The 20,173-nt window shown below is 33.9% G+C and overlaps 1 protein-coding gene across 50 annotated transcripts in view; it reads left to right on the forward strand.

The window, feature by feature from the left end:
• RIMS2 (regulating synaptic membrane exocytosis 2) overlaps nt 1-20,173 on the forward strand; it is a 447,566-nt gene that overhangs the window by 301,569 nt on the left and 125,824 nt on the right. For 31 of the 50 annotated variants that reach the window (XM_068672461.1, XM_068672422.1, XM_068672424.1 and 28 more), the window contains 4 exons: nt 3,521-3,586; nt 6,044-6,106; nt 14,496-14,675; nt 15,856-15,965. In XM_068672461.1, coding sequence (XP_068528562.1) covers nt 3,521-3,586; nt 6,044-6,106; nt 14,496-14,675; nt 15,856-15,965 — 419 coding nt within the window. Of the gene's footprint in view, nt 1-3,520; nt 3,587-6,043; nt 6,107-14,495; nt 14,676-15,855; nt 15,966-16,827; nt 16,861-20,173 lie in introns of all 50 variants that reach the window. The other 19 variants (XM_068672466.1, XM_068672421.1, XM_068672429.1 and 16 more) reach the window with 6 other exon arrangements.

Genomic DNA, 20,173 nt, shown 5'->3' on the forward strand with positions numbered 1-20,173 from the left:
TATATTTTATGATACTCTGTGAGTATGTATATATTTAGGACTCAGTAGTATGGCAGAATCCTAATAGAAGCTAAGGAGTTTTATAGAAGTCAATTTCATAAATTAGGTTATATGGTTATTATGTATAAGGGTCTTTGTATAACCCTTATTTTTGCTGGAATTTTTCAAAGCGCTTTTAGTACTTATTATTCTCTTTGAAATAATGAGGAAATACTTATCTACTTCAAAGTACACAGAAATAGAGTCTTTCTGAAATCTCATATTTTGTTTAACTGAAAAATGAAAAATACAGTGAAATATACAAGTACAAGCTTATGTTGTAGATATTTATATAGTGCTTATTCTGTAATTTATGGGTACTTGTATACATTCACAACGACTGTGTGTGATTACAGACAATCAGCGTTCCTATTTATATCTAAAAATAATGTAGAGAGAAGTTAAGCCCATAATAATTTCTGTGAAGTAATTATGGTTGAAATACAGTTGCTTTTAAGAGACGAAATACGACATGCTGTTGTTGCACTACAAATGCAAAAAATACTACTGTGATTATGATATTTTCAGCAAATATTGCAAAACAGAAGAATGACTACATGGTTGTGAATGGATAGGAATAAGGATATAAATCCAATAAACTGTAATCCACTTAAAAGGAAGTGGTGGCTTCGTATCTTAAATAGTAGTTATAAAGGTTGATATGGCCATTGCTTTGCAAGAGGCTTTATATAAAATTTTTCATGCCGAGCACTAAAGAACTGTTGATATATTAACTTCATAACTTCCATCTGGATATGAGCTTCTCTGACAATTTCATTAGGGTTTGCTCAGGGTTCAAGGCATATATAACCATTTTTTAGTAGGTGTAAAACTAGCTTTTGATACAGAAGAAAAATAGAGTCTGGAAATCTTACAATAACATAGAATTATTCCTTCTAAAGAAATATTGCTTTGGAAAAATTCTGCAATATATTAGACGTTACAAGCTTTAGAACTCAGTTAACATTTGATTGGAAATGATGCTGTTTTGCATGAAACCTGGTAAGAAGTAAGTGCGTACTCAATAATTCAGCCCATCTATAAAAACTTTATTAAGGAGAATGATTTTTATTTTGTTTTCTGAAAATATGGAATGAAAATGGCTCGTAGTTACACTTTTTCAATAATTAATCTTTATATACTGCTATGTGCCTTAGTTATATACTGGCATTTGCATTGGTTTATGTGAACCTGTTTCATATTGCTGGCTGTATCTGTGACTGTTCAGATATTACTGATAGTTGCAGCTATTAAATTGTCTTAGTTTGAGAAACATGACTTGCAAATATTCATCTTTGTTTCTACAAAAATTAGTTTATCAAAAAAAATAATAAAGTAAGATCAATGAAAATTAAGGACAAAAGTGATAATAAAGTGTTCAGAAATATGAAAAAGACAGAATTTAAGCAATGCAATGGAGTAAATCTTTTCCAGGGCTTTGTTTATGAGAAGGCCTATTAAAGTTAATTCCTCTTGGGTCAGAGAGGAAAATCTAAGATGAAATGGCATGTCCTCAGCTCCCTGTTAGAGCAGTATCTTGAGATTCCTCAGGTCTAGGAACTGATCCTGGGTCCTCTGCTCCTCTTGAATCCAGGTTCCTTGTGAGTACGTTAGCGTTAAGTTACATCTTACTGGATATGAGCTGTTCTGAGTACCTCAGAGTTACTATCATTTTTCCTAGTTTTTTGTCCTTTTTATTTGTCAGTTTTCTGCCAGTAGTTCTCTAGGCGTTTAAGGGCCATTTAAAGCATAACCTTTATCCAATTTCTCATTATACATTGCAAAACCCTAAGTAATTTCTTCTTCTTTAAGTTTTGGAAATACATGAAAAAATGCTTCTTAAACAACATTTCCTCATCTATATTTACCCTTTTCTTTTTTTTTTTTTTTTTTTCCATTTTTTTTTCTGGTTTAGTGCCTTAAAATACATTATTGGTGCAGGTCAAGGTGTTAGTCACATCTTCTTAGTTCCATCTGCTTAATCAATGTCATGTTGATAGAAGCAGCAACCTCTCTTAATGTCTTTTATTTTCACTTTTTAAAGCATGTAGAATAACTATTTCCAGCTTCCGCTATTCATCAAAATTGCACAGATTGTTCTATAATGTCCAGCATTCATGGAAGAATCTTTCATCTGGAACAGAGTTAAATCACTGTAAATCCACCAGTGTGGATGTCCTACAGACAGGACAGATATACATCAGTCAAAATTACTTGTCTTCTTTATTATTCCAGGCTCATTTGGTTGTGTATCTGAAAGTCATTCACAGCCAGCCCATTAACTCTTTTGTTCTCTTCAAGAATTTTGTCTATCAGCTTTGATAGTCTTTAGTTCTATACTTCTATGATGAATTTCCATTATGAAGAACCTGAATTTCTGCATTCATTCTTAGTCTATGGCATTTTGACATTTCTTTTTGTGATAGTTCCCCCTTTTGAAGGGGTCCAGCTATTTCCCTCCCAAAGGACATGGAGGCAATGTTGACAAGACACTTGCTCCAACATATATCTGAGAAAGACAATAGGCACATGTGCAGTGTCAGTGACTTCACTTCCCTTTGGACACTGGCTTTCTCAAGTACTCCCTGTACCTCTGTACCCCACTCCAGTTTTTCTTGACTCTTTAATGTGGCAGCACTAGCTGATATCAGTTCACACTGCCAGAGCTACTCAAATTGAACATATATATATATAATTGACATCATGGCTGTGCATGTAGTGCTATAATTACATTCTTTGTATCCCCCAATTCACAGTTTTCTGTATTATTGCAGGCTAGTTCATAATTTGACATTCACACATTTTAAATTGTCTGACATAGACATCATCTCAATGACAGAATGATCTCAAGATTTTTATCCAGTTGTTTTTTAAATGAAAATATGCTCTTTTTCTAGGTTTACCAATATTAGTAGTTCCTCCCCAAAAAATATCTTCTGAAAGCCTCTCATAGCATGAAATTACTTCTCAACTTTTCTATCTCAGAGCTCATCTTAGTCACTGAGGACACCACACTTTGTGCTATTTTCATTTTTTCACTTATCCATTGAGGTTCAAGTTCGGAAGACACTAAAAGGTGACTTCTGCACATTTTGTGTAAAATGTGCAGTGTATTTCAGGCTGCAAATTTCTTTTGCTTCACTTAAGGAAACAAACTTCTGCTCCTATTCTGTTCTTTGGCTTTCATCTTACCAGTCAGAAATTTTGCAGACACCATATCCTATTCTCGGTGAAATTCCCTGGTTGCTTAAATTCTGTTTTCCTGTTGATGTAACTTTTCACTCCTGAATATAATTCGAAAGTAGAAGTTTAAAATGACTTAGTTATGAAAATATATGTTCAGAAGATACTGCTGAACATGTAGTAGATAAATGTGTTCTGTGTTCATTGCTATCTTAAAAATACAGTGAGAGAAAGCACATCATAAAAGAAACAACCTTTAAAATGTCTGAAATACCTGTGCTGTTTATTCCATATTCAGGAGGACTAGGCATGAGAGAAGAGTGCCTAATACATATTATGATGACACAACCTATACTCCTGAAAGGTATTTTTATTTCTATCATAAAAATAGATAAAGATGAGTAATGCATTTTTCCTGAAGTGTAGTCTAAAATTTTTAATTCATCTAGAGTGATGATACTTAAGTTTATAGCGCACTATGTGCAACATTTTATTAAATACAGACCAACTAATCTCCAGAGCTTTAAGTACTTCATTTTCTTTTAGCCCTTTATTGCCTTCACTCTGGAGCTTTTTTTAAGGGTATCTCTTATTCAAAAAAATAATAAAAAAATTCATTGGAAGATGTGGGAGGAAAACTGATTAGTGCATAGCAGTTAGGTCTAACTGAAGGCTTTTCACCACTTAACTTACTTCTAATGGCTAACATTATCAGTCACAGAGAGCGATTATAGGAAAATTTAGAATCGTCAATTTAATTCTTTTAATATCTTGCGTGACTTAAGAAAGTCCTCAGCTTTTGACATGTTAATGCCCATACTGACTTAAAAATGACTGAAAGTCTTCAACCTGATTCTGAGTGCTTGCTGTGCTGGAGCCAAAAGCACTATTGTTCTTACTAAATTTTTATAGGCATATAGTGTATTACAGTGAACATAACTAAAATCTGAAGTGTAATCTGAAAGCTTTCAGAGTATCTTTGGAAGTAGTTATTTGATAATAACATTTCACGTTTAAAGAGAGACACAAAGTTCAAAAAGAAAGATATCCAAAGAAAGAAGCAAGTTTACATTCCTATCCCTTTATACAATTAGACCTTTACATTTCTTTGTCCTTTTTTAAAGCAATATCTGTTGTCTGTATACAGTATGGGAGCAGGTAAAGCAAGAATTATTTACTAATAGCAAGAATTTTATTTTGCTGCTATGAATAAGCAGTCATATTCAACAAAAATTAAACTGCAGTTTTAAAGCCAGTCTTGTTTATTTATGGTGCCTATAACAAAGCACTTTTACAGAAGAAGCTTACCTAAATACTGGCTAACTGGAGACAGTGGCTTCAGTTTTAAGGACACATACAAGCAGGGCAAGTATAAAGATACACCTGTCCTTCTCCAGCTGTATTCTAATTAAGACTAAACTAAATCTAAATCTAATCTAAGTTAAATTATATTAAAGTATCTTTCATCCAGTCAGTGATTCTGGCTACAAACTGTGCCAAAAATGTCATTACTAGTGCCATCCAATTTGATAGAGAAGAAACAAGAGCAGCTGAGCAACACTCACATATGCTGCACCCCATACTGTTTTCCCTCAACGTAATGACCAGGAAGTGTGAGATCATGTAGTTTGTGAATATATCTCAAAAATTTAGATTCTGAAACCTGAGAAGTTAGCAAAAAATGGAGTTATGCAAGAAATCCGTCATGTATCGTGCTATGGTTCCTGGAAAAAAATAATCATTAAAACCCTCTGATATATATTCAATATTCAAGCCATTAAACAGTTCGACCTGCAGAGTTTGGCTGGGACTTTCAGTACAGACATAGGAAGACTTATATTCAAGTTGGGCACGCCATGATCCCTTGATCTTTTCTGAAAATCTCTGCCTTGCTTCTCACCCATTGTCATGTGGAAATCATTGAGTAGGACGACTGCAGTTCCAATGCTATACCCAAGCAGGACATTGAAAATCTGGAACTCCAGATACCCAGTTGAAGCTCCTTGACCAAATAATAGATGGTTTGCACATATTTTTAACATACTGGGATAAAGCTGCCGAAACAGATTATCCTTTGGTGTCTGAAATCAAAGCATCATTTTTGTCCCGTTGTTTCTTTTCTCCATGGCTCTATTTTCAGATAAAATGTTTCTACATGTGTTTTGATGTTATCTTCAATTTATTTGTTGAAACACTGCTGCAAATGTTTAGGTAGCCCATATTTAATACCTGGAAGAACAATATAGGTATAAAATTTAATTGGTTTTCATTGATCTGAGTGAAGTGAGTTTTCTTTTGCTTCTTAAACAACCATATAAAACAAGCAAATAGAAAAATGAATAAATTAGAAAAAGTTAGGCATGTGGAGTTAAAAGCAGTATTTTACTACATTGTATTTTTGATTTTAGTATTTTGCTTCTCAGAATGTTATTTTTGTGAATGGTAAATCTCCACAATTACTTCTTAATACTCCAAAAACTCAATAGCCATTGAAAACCTGAAGATTTTTGTGTAAGAAAATATTAGGGATCAGTTAGGCTTTATGGAACTGAAATTCATAGCTAAACTGTTGAAAAGAATCAAGGTAAAATATAATAAGAATTCTGTCAAGAAAAATAAAAAATAGAGTGCTTGTTTTTTAATTTAAAAAGATTTGATTTTCTTCATACATAAGAAAAAGTAGGAAATGTACAAAGTGATTTGGAAACTGTTGGAAAGCTTCCCATTTTATTGAGAAGTGATCATGTCATATGAATTAGACTGTTAATAATAATACATATGTTTCTTTATAACACTTCTTTATTTTAACTGCATTGTAAAGGTGGTACAATGGTGCAAGTTCATGGGCAGATCATGTAGTCAATGGTTCAGCTGAAAATTATGGGTAAGTAAAGAGTGTAGTGTTGCAGATGTAGCTAAAATGTATTTCTGATCTTTATAATAAGAATTCGTTTATTATTGTACTAAATTTATTCCGAATAAGTACATTTTTTCTTTATCTCTTGCTTTCTTGACTCAGAACCAAGGCACATTTATGTCTTTTTTTTTTTTTTTTTTTTTTTTTTTCCAAGATTAAGCTGTTTTATTCAGTTACAGATAGAAAAAGAACATTAATTATGTTTGAACTATTTTTAAAATATGTTCTCACTGCTAAGGGCTGCTTTAATGAAAAAGGGCTTTTTAAGTGATAATACCTGCCTACATTCACGCTGCTGGGGCATGTGCCTTTGAGACCTAATTCTTTTTAGATTTAGAAAAGTCCTAGCTCCAACTGTCTAACCTATCTCCCCATGTGATTGATGTATCACCCATGTAAAGCAGTGTGTACATTAAACTCTTCAGTTCTTCCCACCTGTACTTGGCTCCTGATCAAAGGAACACACAGATTTTCCTTACAGAAACTTTTGCTATTAGTTTGACTTCACTGCTTCTCCCTCATTTTCTTCTAGCTCTTGCAACATTTATCTTTATTTTTACTTATTTCCTTTGTGAATATGCGCAGAGCTTGCTTTCTTCTGCCTTTCTATGTCTTCTAAATAGGAGGTGGACTATGCCAGTGACATATTTTGGCTGACTAAAACTAACATATGGTATGGGTCCAAGTTGCTGATAAATCCTTAAGTTCTTGAGTTAAGCTCCCACTGATTTGCTGGGAATTTTTCCTTGATAAAGTCTAATAAGAGTTACAAAACTATATCTAAAAAATATTTGTTATGTAATTAATTGTGTAATTATACAAAATAATTCTGTGCATGGGTATCTCAAAAGCTATAATTTTGTGCAAACAAATTATAACGTAAACTCTCCATGAATATTGAACTAATTCTTTGCATTGGCTTATTTTTTACTTATCCATAAGTTTAATATTGACCCTACTTTGAATTTTAGGATGCTATTTATTCTTTTGTGGCTGTACAAATGAGTATATATTTCTTTGCAGGTACAGTCATGTGCCTGAAACAGATAATTGGAAGACTGTAAGGTTGTACTCAGTTGAATACAACAAGCTGTATAAAACAGCTTTATACTGAAAACAGAATTACCTAAGGGGTTACTGACAGTTCACCTGTAGTCCTAATGCTATTTAAAGAAAATTGTAATTCATATTTGTCCAATATATGTTGACTAATTCCTATAAAAGGAATTCAGACAGTAAAGGAGAATGTGACTTTGTTGACTTGAAACTAAGTAAAGTGGCATAAGACATTTTCATGAAAATTTCTCTGCTTTCTGGATGAGTTTATAAGGGTCTTTTGGCTTAACATCAGTGCAGCCATAAAGACAATTGGAACAATATTTCTTTACTAGCTCTTTGAGGCAGAGTTCCACTGATTGCTAACTCTTCAAGTGTTTTCAGTAAATGCTTTTTTTGTGCCACCAGCAAGGGTTGTGTGTAGTTCTTCCTGGGAAAGTGCACAAGCATACTGAAAATGGAGAACATTTGAAGAAGGCTGAAAAGTGCTTAGTGTAAACAAGGCTTTTATATTTGCTTGTGATAATCGCATTAAAATAGTTTTAGCTTACTTCACTTGTCTTAGATTTAGTACAGTATACATCCTGACATAGGTAAGTATCTGAGAAAAAATCAGATTTGTAACTTGAAAAAAGAACTTATTTTTAGTACTCTGTCCCAATTTAAATTTATCTCCAAAAGCTGTGCAAAAAGAAAGAAAGGATAAGAACATTTGTTGCAAATCAATATGACTTTTAAGTACACTGTAAGGCATAGAACATACTTTAATAGAATAAGGACTACTGAAATGGATCAGATTCTGTTCATATCAGTAGATTTACTGAACACCTTTAATGGTAACAGTGTGATATTTTGCTCTTTCATGATTTAAGAGCTTTAAAGATAACAAAGAATTACATAACTGCTTATCTTGGAATGATCTGATTGAAATCCTGTTCTTCTCATCAGGTGACAAAACTCTTGTTGTCCTGTTGACATTGAGGTCAGAGTTACAGGTCTACTGCAAGAGGTTAAGAAAAATAAACATGGATATGCACTATTAAGCGTAGTTTGAGATATTTTATTAATTAAATGTCTGCCACATTATTGATCTTCTAAAATGTTAACTTAAAAAAAAAAGAGACCAACTACAACTTGTACAACTCAAGTTTGAATTAAGACATGAAAAAAACAACACAAACTACCAAGGACAAGTGCTTTGCAAATTTGGTATTTAGTCCTGCACAGTACGAGGGCATATTTAGGTACACGCTTGATTTTGAGCCTACATCTAATTCACATAATTAGTCTATAGTCTAAGTGCTCTCTCTGCATTTGAACATTCAAGTCTTAGTGGGAAATGCTGCTCTATGAGTTGTCTTATATACCACTTACTCTTCAGTCATGAACAATATGTTCATCAGAACCCTTGTGTGTTTGTGTCACTCTTCATACATTATGATCACACGTTCAAGTTGAGTGGGTGAAATTTTGTATTCCAAAATGGGGAAAAACTGTGTAAGAAAGTTAAAAAGCTGGAACAGTTGTACTTAGGAATATTTCTAATATTTTAATTAAAATTTAGATGGTTATCCTAGAGAGAGTCACATAAGTATATTCAGACTTGAGCTGGGCAGGAACTGGGGAGAAAGAAGATTTCATTTCTCTCTGAGAATTTTGTGTTTCCAGCTTTTGAATGTTAATCATGTTTATCACAATCTTCAGTGAATCATCTTAGGAAGATGCAGGTATCTGTTCCTGCCATGGGATTATTTAATTTGTGTCAACTGAGTGTTTTTGTTAAAGATGCTAACAGTTAGAAATAGTTAGTAAAAGACAAAAGTACTATAAAAGGAAACTGGCCGTATAGGTGAGAATGTATTTTATAAGTACCAAGACACAATTGTGTAAAACCAAACATTTAACATATTATAGCATAATTCTACTTAAATCTCTCAGACTTTTAAATTAAAATTGAAAGAACACCTCCATACATTTCATATTTTAAGTACAGAATAAAAATATGATTATATATTAATATGAGAAATTTAACAGGTCAAGCCAAATAAATCAGTAAGATATGAGGAGACATAAATGTTGCTTGCATTCTTTGGTCCACCTTAGTGTGAGGAAATTCTAAACTTAAAGGCTCCTTTTTTGAGAAATTACCTTTAAGTAAAATACTGGAAACTGATTCTTAAACGACTGGAAGTTAACTGGTTAAGTTAAACTACTGTTACTAGCTCATTTGCAGTACTTTCTGACGTTTTAATGCAGATACATATAGCATCTGTGACAACTGGTTTTGTCGGTATTTGATTGTAATAGGTAGCATAACTCTCTGGCTGCATCCACAGAATCATAAAGTAATTTGGGTTGGAAGTGACCTCTTAAAAACAATGTGGCTAACTCTCTACAGGAAGGCCTTTGCTATTTGTCAGTAAACTACCGTAAAATCTGTGGATGAGAAGATGCATCACAGAGAGTAAATCTCTATAGATGTAGCTGCATGTGCTTTCTTTAAGCATTTTAGCAATTGCATCATGCTATCACATGTTAGTATGATTAACTATGTCTACAACAGAATCACTAACGTGACTGCAGTGCCATATACAGATACCTAAGCAAGCTGTAAGCAACTGAGTTTCTGTAGCTGTAGCTGCCTGCACGTAGCAGTGTGGAGCACAGTGTGCCTGGGATCACAGCCGAGTTCTCTGCTCTGTCTGCATAGCTGCATTAGCTATTAGAAAAGTAGCTCAGATAATGGCATGCTACAGTGTAGTCATTCCTGTGACTGTCAAGTAATTTGTAGTTATATAAACCGCAGTGTGGTGTGCGTGTGAATGTCTACATGTGTGTGTATATATGGATATATAAATATGGTTGAATGTTACTGCAGCTTGCTTTACCTTCTGCTTTTGTTTATTTTGTGAGAATATTTAAAAACATTACACGTCTGGCTTTTAAAAACTATAGCACACATAATTTTATATTAAGTTCCTTTGTAGGTATGGATGATTGATTTGGTGAGGCTAACCAGTCACTAATTTATCTCAGTATTTTGGCAGTGTACTCCCATTTTCCATTACAGTACTTGTGACTCAAATTTAAATTTGCTCTTGGTACTAGAAATCTCAGTTGTTTGTAGACATGCTTATTTATGTTATGCTAACAGAGGATCTTGTGTCTGTGACTAAACAGCAAAGTTCCTATAGCTAGTAGAAGAATAACATGTCCAAGGATTGAAATCCAGCAACCATCCACAGACACTGACAGGTATTACCATTATATATTAGCTGGAGTTTGAAATTATGATCATTAGAAAATGTATTGCTGTATTTTTCTTGTTCTGTGCTCAGTGTTTCTAGATGAAAAAAAAGATGTGCTAGGAGCTGAATTATAGTGTATTGTAATTCTACAACAATTCTATTTTTATTTCTTCAGCTTTTTGTTACAAGAACACCCTAGTACTTATAAAATTTTGATTGGCATGATCTCATAGTGTACTTTTTTAGTCTTGAACACAGTAAAAAGGTGTTATACATGGGATTTCAAATAAACTTTCAGTTATTTGGGGGAAAAAAAGAAAGTATTTGTGTTGTAAGCTCTTATGATTGCTTAGTATGGAAAAATATTAATCTTTTGTAAGGCTTTTTCTGTACATGAGTCTAGATCAATGAATGCATTCATTTGTTGAAAATTCTCCTTTTTACTTGTTAATAGAAGTAACAAATCTGAAAAATTAAAAATCAGAAGTGGTTACTTTCTGCATTGGGAAAAGAATTATATTTTGCAATTTCCAGAATATGAGTGTAGAACAATGCAGATTGATCAGTAGTTAGTAGTTAGTATTAAATGTTGTAGCATCTTTGGTTAGATATTTTAGTTACAAGAATTTACAGTGCTACCTAAATATAGTTGGAATTCTAATTCTAGTTTGGATGGGTTTGGACTATAAAATTTAAATTTAAATACAGAGCTTTTCAGCATGGTGTCTTACAGAGAGCTCAAACAGTTTCAAAGTGATAGATGTGCTTGATTAAAAAGTAGACCCTGCTCTGCTCTTTCATTGTTGTGAGAGTTATGCCCACAAGTCTTGTAGATTTTGACAGAAGAGTTGGCCCCCTACCAAGCATGATTTCCTTAGCAAAGGTAGAAAGGATGTTATGTTAGACAATGCTAAAGAGGAAGAGGTCACTATCATGAACTTTATTTTTCATAATGAGTCTGTTGGCAAAGATAAAAAGCTGTCACATATATTAAAATATTTTGTAGTTGTTGAATGTCTTTTATCTTTTCCTCTTTAAAAATCAGTAATTCATATTTTATGACCAGAGTCAGCCATTTTATGTCCTGTAGTCAGACTAGAGGAAAGTTTCATCTAGATAACTTGGGACCATAAGCACTCCAGAATGTTACCTGAAGTCATGAACATCTGTTTTTCATTCATTGAGATGTCTTAAAAACTCTCTCTCCATGCCTGTAGTTTGACTGTAGTGTTAATACGTTGTTGTGTATTGTGGTAGATGAGGAGCAATAACTGTCCAAGCTGGTTATTGGAGTGGTATTTTTTCTGTAAAAGGGACAGTTCTTCTCTGAAGACCTGGGTCTTAAAGCACATTTCTACTGTGAAAATGATTTTAAAAAGTTAGGACAAAGAATATTCCTGTTTCACTCTAGACTATAATGTGTCTATTGAATTGTTCTCTGTATGTGTATGGTCAAAAAACACAGTGATGTTCTCAAGTGGAAGGCTGTCACGCTTTTATAGCTCTCCATTTGCTACTGTGGGTATGGAGAGGTTTGCATTTCGTAAACCTATAATGTGAGGGTAACACCTCATCTGAACCTCAAGATTACGCTTACTCTTCAAATCCTTTGATCTACAAAAGCAACAGTGGTGCCAAAGTTTGATCTAAGAGGAAAAGGTTCACTGCCAAAATCTGTGTTCTCTTTCCCTTCTGGCAACTCCCAGTTGTTTTTCTACCTGAAGTAAATGCCAGCTGCAGATTGCAGCAAATTGACTACTTATATTAACTATCGAATATGAAATTTCTGAGGTCTTTGCCTGTTAGCACAGAGGTTTGATACCGTGGCCCGCCCCATGATGCTCTCCAGAATACAAACAACCCCACTAAGTCATTAGTATTGGCCCTAATGGTAAAAATGACTTCCTGCCTTCTGAAAGAGGCAATGAGTCAGATCCCTGATATCCTAAAACCTATTTCTTATTAACATCTAAAGAGAGCGAAGCCTTAGGAGTAACAAATGAAAGAGGCTTAATTTCTCGTGAAGTGTTTGCATGAGTTGTGGTTGCTACTCACCTGTTCCTCTCTGTGTCCTACCTGCTGTTGGGACAGGGAGAGAAATAGAAAATGGAATGAAACCTACTTTTGGTGGGAGACCAAAAGGAGAAAATAAATCTCTGTCAGCTCATTGATTTTCTAACATGTGGGTACACAAAATAGGGGTGGGCTGTCTGGAACTTGGCCATATTCTGTAATTATGCTGAATTCAGGAATTGTTTTTCTTAGAATTTATTCCCATAGTCAAAAAGTTATTTTTTTTAACCACCATGCAGATGGGTGACAGCTTTCTCACCTTCTGTAGCACTAAAACCTGTCTTAAACAGTTACCTTAAACTAAGCAACTTTCATATCAAAGCTAAGGTTGTGTTTCTTTATTTGCCCACAATGTAAAAGAAGCGAGACAGTGGATGTTTTTGCTGATGAAGCGTCATATTCAGAATCAGAACTGATAGAAGAAGAAGTGAGGTAATTTTTTTGTGGTTTTGTGCCAGGCTCATTGTACTTTTCCTCTGATCTTTTAGTGCCTGAGCTTACAGTTGCCATTATGTTTCTCAGTGTGGTCTGTGTGCTTGTTAGGAGCTTCTAGATGTAGGTTCTTGGTGAATGGTATTATTCTGAACCTGTCTGCGGCCATTCCTTGTTGCTCTCAAGGAATCCAGCTGTTACCTCATAGAAGGCACAAGGAGACATTTGTTTTAATGAATACATCTATTGACCCATTCAGCAAAGTTTGCCATCCTAGAGAAAACTATATTCTGCCCCAATATAGTCTTAGAAAAAAAATGTTGTTAATGACATAAGACTCTTCATACATAATGAGGCTGTGGTGTGTCTCTCTCTCATTTTTGATACTAATTGAAGTATGAATCCTCGTTACACGTAATCACCATCCAGTCACTCTTTGTATTAACAGACTTCATTGTAAAAAGGATGTCTGAGCTGAATTAAAAAAAAAAAAACTAACAGTTCACCATGTGTACTCTGTTGCTGTTCAGTTACTCTCGTAGAACTGGAAGGAGTATGAATTTAATAAGCAGCTTCATCAGGATATAGATTTTACTTTTAAAATTACCTTGATTTTACATATTTTATCATATTGCTAGCCATTATTACTCCTTGCAAATAGAAAAATTACACTGTGAAGAGGTTAGGCTTGATTAATTTCTGAAAGTAATGACGTGATTAATTGCCTGTGATAGCAGAAGGCCCGACCAGTTGATGCAGAAATTCCTTTTTTTGTTCATTCTACTTTCTTCCTGTTGCATCTGTTGCTGACTTTTTTCATTGCTGTTTTGACACTATTCTTTAGACTGAGGGTTAAATATTTTTTTTCTTTAATTTGTTTTTGATTATAACCCAAAATTTCTGTAGTTGGAGGAACCTCTGAAAGGACTAATGGTATTGTAGATCCTCATCTGACTGTATTCCAAGTACTGCATATAAATCCATCACTATGGCCTAGCCAATATTTTAACAAATGTCCTGAGAATAGTAATGCAGTTAACAGTGCTACATATTAATTACAATGTCTGGAATGTGACCAAATTTGCTTTGGACTTTCCTACAAACAATTATTAAAGAGTGCTACCTCTGAAGGTAATGGAGTCTGTAAAAATCTATCGATGTGAGTAAAAACGCTCAATTAAAATGCTCAATTAAACAACTCCTTAGCATCAGTGAGACTTAATATTATGCCAGCTATTTTTTTTCCTCCAAGGCTGATGTATTATTAAACAGAAAAACAATATTTTTACCCAGAAATTGTCAGGAAACAGACTATTGCATAGATAGTCATTACTGTGACATTGGAAACATTTCAGCCCATTTATCAAGAATTTGAGCAAGCCAATGCATACATGTTTAAAAAAACTGTATGTTATCAAGAAGCGAACTCAGAAAATTTGCCAAAGAAAATGTAGATAACAAAATTATTTTCTCCAAACCAGTATCATGCAGCATATTTTATAATTAATAGAAAAGTCAACTGAGCTGCTTTTTGACTAACATTACAGGAATTGTGAAGCAGCAGATAGACAGCCATATCAAAGATCCAGATCAACAGAGCAACGGCCTATGCTAGAGCGGACCAACTCCCGCTCCCGATCCACAGAGCGTCCTGACTCAAACCTCATCAGGTCGATGCCTTCATTAATGACTGGAAGATCTGCCCCTCCTTCACCTGCCTTACCGAGGTGAAACAGACAAATCAATCAGACTAATCCCCTTCTGCCCCACCAGCTCACCATTTTATTTTCCCAGTAGCTAATTGGTATTGCCTCTCATCCTTAGCTGATCACTAGTAGCTCTAGATACTAACCCTGTCAGTGCCAACACACTATTTATATTCTATTCTGGATATAATGGTGTGGCTGCCATTGTAAATTGTTTACTAACAGTATTTAACTACATTTGTTTTTGTGATTTCTCATTGATCAGGAATCTTGGATAGTTTCCTACATGAAACACCTCATAATTATCATAATTTTCTCTTACAGAATGAGAAATTATTTGTGTTCATCAGACATCGCTTATGGAACAACCATTATAACATCAAATGAAACTATTTTTTTTACAAAAATGTTTCTTCAAATGAACTGTACTAACTTTGTGTTTTAACTACCATTTTAACCATCATTTTTTCTGACTACATTTTACTGTGCCATAGTCTGTATTGTTCCTGTTTGAATACTTTACCTTTACCGATTGACACTTTGCAGATGTCTATACATTACTCTGAGGGTAAACATAATTCAGTAAAAAGATGAGTATATTTTGGTCTAGGAGACAGATACTCAGTAAGCCTCTCCTTACTTTAGAGCTGCAGAATACATTCTTTTGCTTTCTGAAAGTGAGAGATAGTAACATCAAATCCCCAGTGAGATGTAGAGTCAAATCCCAGTGTCTTTGCTCAGTTTATTACTTATTTTGTTTATTCAAATTCCTTTAATCTCTTTGCCACTAAATGGGAATTTAACCAAATACAAACTGAGGAAAGATTATTGAATTTGGTCTGTGGATAATTGTATGTGCATGCAGGTATTGTGCACATGTGCACGTGAATGTACATACAATACATTTTCTGGCCTGACTGTGCAAACAAGCAGCTTATGGGTGTTTAGCCTTAGTTTGGTTTGTTTTTGTCTTTTTTTCTTTTCAGGGAGAGATTTCTCTTTTCAATCTTTTTTTTTTTTTTATATTATTATTATTTATTTATTTATTTATTTTAATGAAAAGAGTTAATAGTTTCACTGTGGGACAGCAAGGGTCCCAAGTGATCTAAAACCTAATTAGTACTTTTATCAGTTCATGAACGTATTTAAGGATGAACGTGTCATTTAATTGCTATGGTTTGTTTTGATATGTGTCTCATAGGTCACATCCTCGAACTGGGTCTGTTCAGACAAGTCCATCAAGTACTCCGGTAGTAGGGCGAAGGGGCAGGCAGCTACCACAGCTCCCACCAAAAGGGACGTTGGAGAGAAGTAAGTGTATGTTTTTCTCCTTAATGACCTTGCAAAATTGCTCATGGCGGTCAAGTTCTTATTTTCCTTTGGTCATTACATTTGAAAGCTCTTGAGTTTCTGTGTACAGAACTAGGATTTGATAGTAGTATTGTATTTTGTACTGTATTTCCTTTCATTATATTTTAACATCTACAAGATTCTTGACTGAAATGAATCATCAACATTACAATAGTCATCAACAATATGAACCAAGATGGACTAACTATTAGCACGATCCTGTTCCTTTTGAACTCAAGAGATGTTTTGTCACTGACTTCAACAGGCACAGGAAATGATCTTTTATATGTTGTTTAGTGAGAAAATTCTTGCTCTTTTGGGAATTAGGAACATAGTTGATCACTTGGGGACTCACATGGAGTGTGTTACAGAGTACCAATGTGAAACCTCTTCACTTTGAAACAGGAAGAGCAAGAAAATAGGTAATAATCTTTAAAATAGGGAAGGCCAGCAAGATGGTTCATGATTCATGTTTTATTGATGCTGTAATTGTGCTGATCTTTAATATCTCATAAAAGCACTCGTCAATACATAAAAGCATCTTCCAAAATGTTTAGAAACAGAGGACTATAGACATGTTTTTGATAGCAAATGCATTTTCACCCTTTCACATCTGATAACTAGATGTGCTGTGCAAATTCTGTCTAAATGGACATACATTCAAATACACTCGTGTTTTTTTTTTTCTTCTTCTTCTTTTTTTTTTTTCAAATCCTTCTAAACATGTATATTGTATCTTTTATAAAACTTACGTTGTTTTTAACCCCTGTGCTTTGGTTCCCTTTTTTTGTTTCTTTTTTGTTTTTTTTATTACTTTCCCTAGACAATGGAGACAAGGAGATAGAACCTTTTGAAGGTCTGTACATAAAGGAGGGTTTGTTTTTCACCTGAAAGCCTTTTTAAGAGGTTATATAGGGAAAAATAAACCCAACTGCAATTGATGTTACTTGATTGCATAGACATAGCCAGAAACACTGTGATAATTATTTAGTCTTTTTTGTATTCAGACCCATGGCTCATAAATTTTACAGGATTCTCCATGAAAAAAGATAATAAATAATATTATCTAAATACAATCATCATTAAAAGGTACCTAGATATATACCTATTTTTAAATACTAAGGATTTACAATGCAGCAAATAAGAGTATTTCAAGTTCTATTGAAGCGAGCTAACCTACATATGTATCTATCTTTTCAGGATTAGCACTTCAGGTACTTCAGGAAATTTAAGCATTTGAGGCTATTTGCCATATTTGATGTTAACCACGCATTGAGTCAGAACTATGGTTTTTATTGCAAATGTGTTTTTTTACAGTAGCTGAATTACTTGGTATTTTTTAAAGAATATAGGAGCAAAAAATAATTGAATCAAGATAGTCTTTCAAAATAGTGATAATACTTTCACATAAAATTAAATCCCTTTCTATTTTGTACAATTGAAGCCATTTAATTTGCTTAACAAGCCATAAGATATCAATTGCAGTCCTTTGTTATACCACTGAGGGTCTATATGTAGTATAACTGTATTTGTTTCATCAGACTTTTTAATTTAGTGTTTGAAATGTTTATGGTGCTTATTTCCATTTTGGAAGCAAAACTTCATGACAAGAAAACTCTGTTTTCTCAGATCATCACCCTAGTATATTCATTTTTCCGTCGTCTTATGTGCTGTGAAATGCTTATATGAAATACAATCCAGGTGTGTGAGGAAATAATCACATCTAATCACCTGATGTTTGCTGTCATTGCTATATACACTTTCATGATTTACCACTTTTCCTTGCACTTTGCTTAGCATATCTATGTAGACTGTGAGCTCTCTGGGGCAGCAATTTGAAGTACTGGATCGTTTTACTGTTTGATTGGAGAGGGTAGCAGTCTTACTTACATCGTAGGTTCCATAGTGAGAAAAATAGTAAATACAATAAAATAATTATTTTTATAGGATTACTAGAATTGTTTGCTCTGGTAAGTACTGCTGAAACTCTGTTTTTACGTGAAGACTAAGTAATATTTTCCTGTAATTCTGTCTAAAGCGGTCTTTTTGGAAAATCTGGGCTTTGGAAAACTGTGAAATCCACAGATACTGGAGTTTTCATCAAAGTGTCATCAGAGACTCAAGCCACAGTACCTAGACAAATTTCATATTGAATTTTGCAAGTATGAAGGTGGAAAATACTGTAGTTAAAAATTCAATCTATAGTTATCCAGCTATCACACAGTATTCTATGTAATTTTTTATCATGAATTAAGAGCTCATATTCTAATTGCAACTAATTCTATTTTGAGGCTTTTTCTATTCTTTTTTAGGATTTTCTAATCCTTTTCTTGAAGGGAAGTAGTCAATTTCTTTAAAAGGAATAACCCTGTACAAGAACAGCAGATTACCTAACTCATGGCAAAGGCAGAATATAATTATGATTAATAGTAATTTTTGACTCTGGAGAATTGCATTTTACAAAAAGTTATTTTCAGCAATTGAAGTGCCAGTAATAAAAACTGAAATCTAGTAGAATCAAAAACACTGACTATAGTTGTATGGGTGGACTTATGTTATTATTTAGCAAATAAATCAGCAAGTAAACCTGAAAACTTTGTAGACATTTGAGTAGATTTTTATGTGTTATTATAAGACCTGTTGGTATTCAAAAGAGATGCCTCAATAAGGGAAGGTTGTATGACTGTACTGGAAAATGCCATTGTCTTGGAGAAGTAGTCCTTTCTGTTCCCATAGAAGTATATAGTTGACTTAAATGAGAGGAGATTTTATATTGCATGGAAACACACAGTGAAGGCTAGCTTTTCTGTAATTTGAAATCAAGGATTCTGTGACTAGATAAAGTTAAAATTATACCGATTAAAGGAATTAATTAAATGTATGTTGTAGATAAACAGGAGTTAGAAGGCTTGTGAGTCTTGTAGAAGAAAAAGAAAAACCTCTGTAACTCCTACAGTATCCACATTTAATTTGTATAAATTTGAATAATCTATTGCAAGGTGGCCATTGCATAACGTTTCTTAAAATGTAGCACAAATGCTGGTACTCAGGTAGGAAGAAGGGAGCTATTTGCAATTTTGTTCTCGTGCAGCACTCAGTGTAAGGTGGAATATGCCTTGCTTACATTTATGTGATTAGAACTGGAAGGGAAGGAATCTACAGGAAAAAACACTGTGGGTAACTGCTTTACTGATTAGGATCAGTATTAAAAGAAATTGGCCTGAGATTTAGTTCAGTGAACTGTGTTATGTGGTTGTAGATTCTTGGAACAAGAATCTTTTAGATTCTAAACTCCAGAACAGCCACAGAAGTTTGTTCTTATGGAATTTATCTGAGTAGCTATGAACGACCATTCCTAACGGTAGAACACTGACGTATCTGCCTTCTTCTCAATCCCCCACATACTCAGCAGGAGAGCATCCAGATATGACTAGCTGTGTTGCATTCGCAATTCTTTATGGTCATGAAACTTTGCCTAATTCCTTAGCTTCCTGCAGCTGCATTGCTTCAAGTATCAGATTTACCTGTTCAGTGAGACTGGGTATCTCTGAAATGTACATTATTATCTTAACTAGCTAGAACGTTCCATGAGCATCTAGGTAATTTTACTTTTTCTTGTAACTTCTTCATGTAGTATATTTTCATGTTAGATGAATGGAAAATTGTTATGGTCTGGGACAACTCTTAAGGTTTAACCAGATTTCCACTAACAACACGCCACAGGACGTTAGCTGAACTTATGCATATTTTTAAGTTATGATAGAGCTACATGTATCTTGTTTATAATCAACATTTGTAGAAAAACAAGAGTATTAAATAGTACCTGGTTTTAGCATTTAAATTGGTATATGCCTCTTAAATGTTCTGTGTTATCCATACTATAGACCATAAATGAATACTGGGATATTTATAACTCTAAGAATTAGCAAGACCTTTTTCCCCCTGTTTGTTTCTATATTATATTCCTTCGTTCTTCCTCATCTTGGTAGAAGGGTGAACTCAAGGACTGCTTGCTTCTAGTTAAAATAGAACACTATAAAGTGGTCTTGAAAATATTCAGTATTAACCCTTTTGATTTACTGTTAATTACTAACCAAAGAGGGAGTATTTTTTCCTAACAGAAATTTTTCCTTCTACTTCTTAAGAATAAATGTAGCTCTTCTTCATCC

The sequence above is a fragment of the Anas acuta genome, chromosome 2 (genome assembly GCF_963932015.1).
Source record: "Anas acuta chromosome 2, bAnaAcu1.1, whole genome shotgun sequence".
In the NCBI taxonomy this organism is placed as follows: domain Eukaryota; kingdom Metazoa; phylum Chordata; class Aves; order Anseriformes; family Anatidae; genus Anas; species Anas acuta.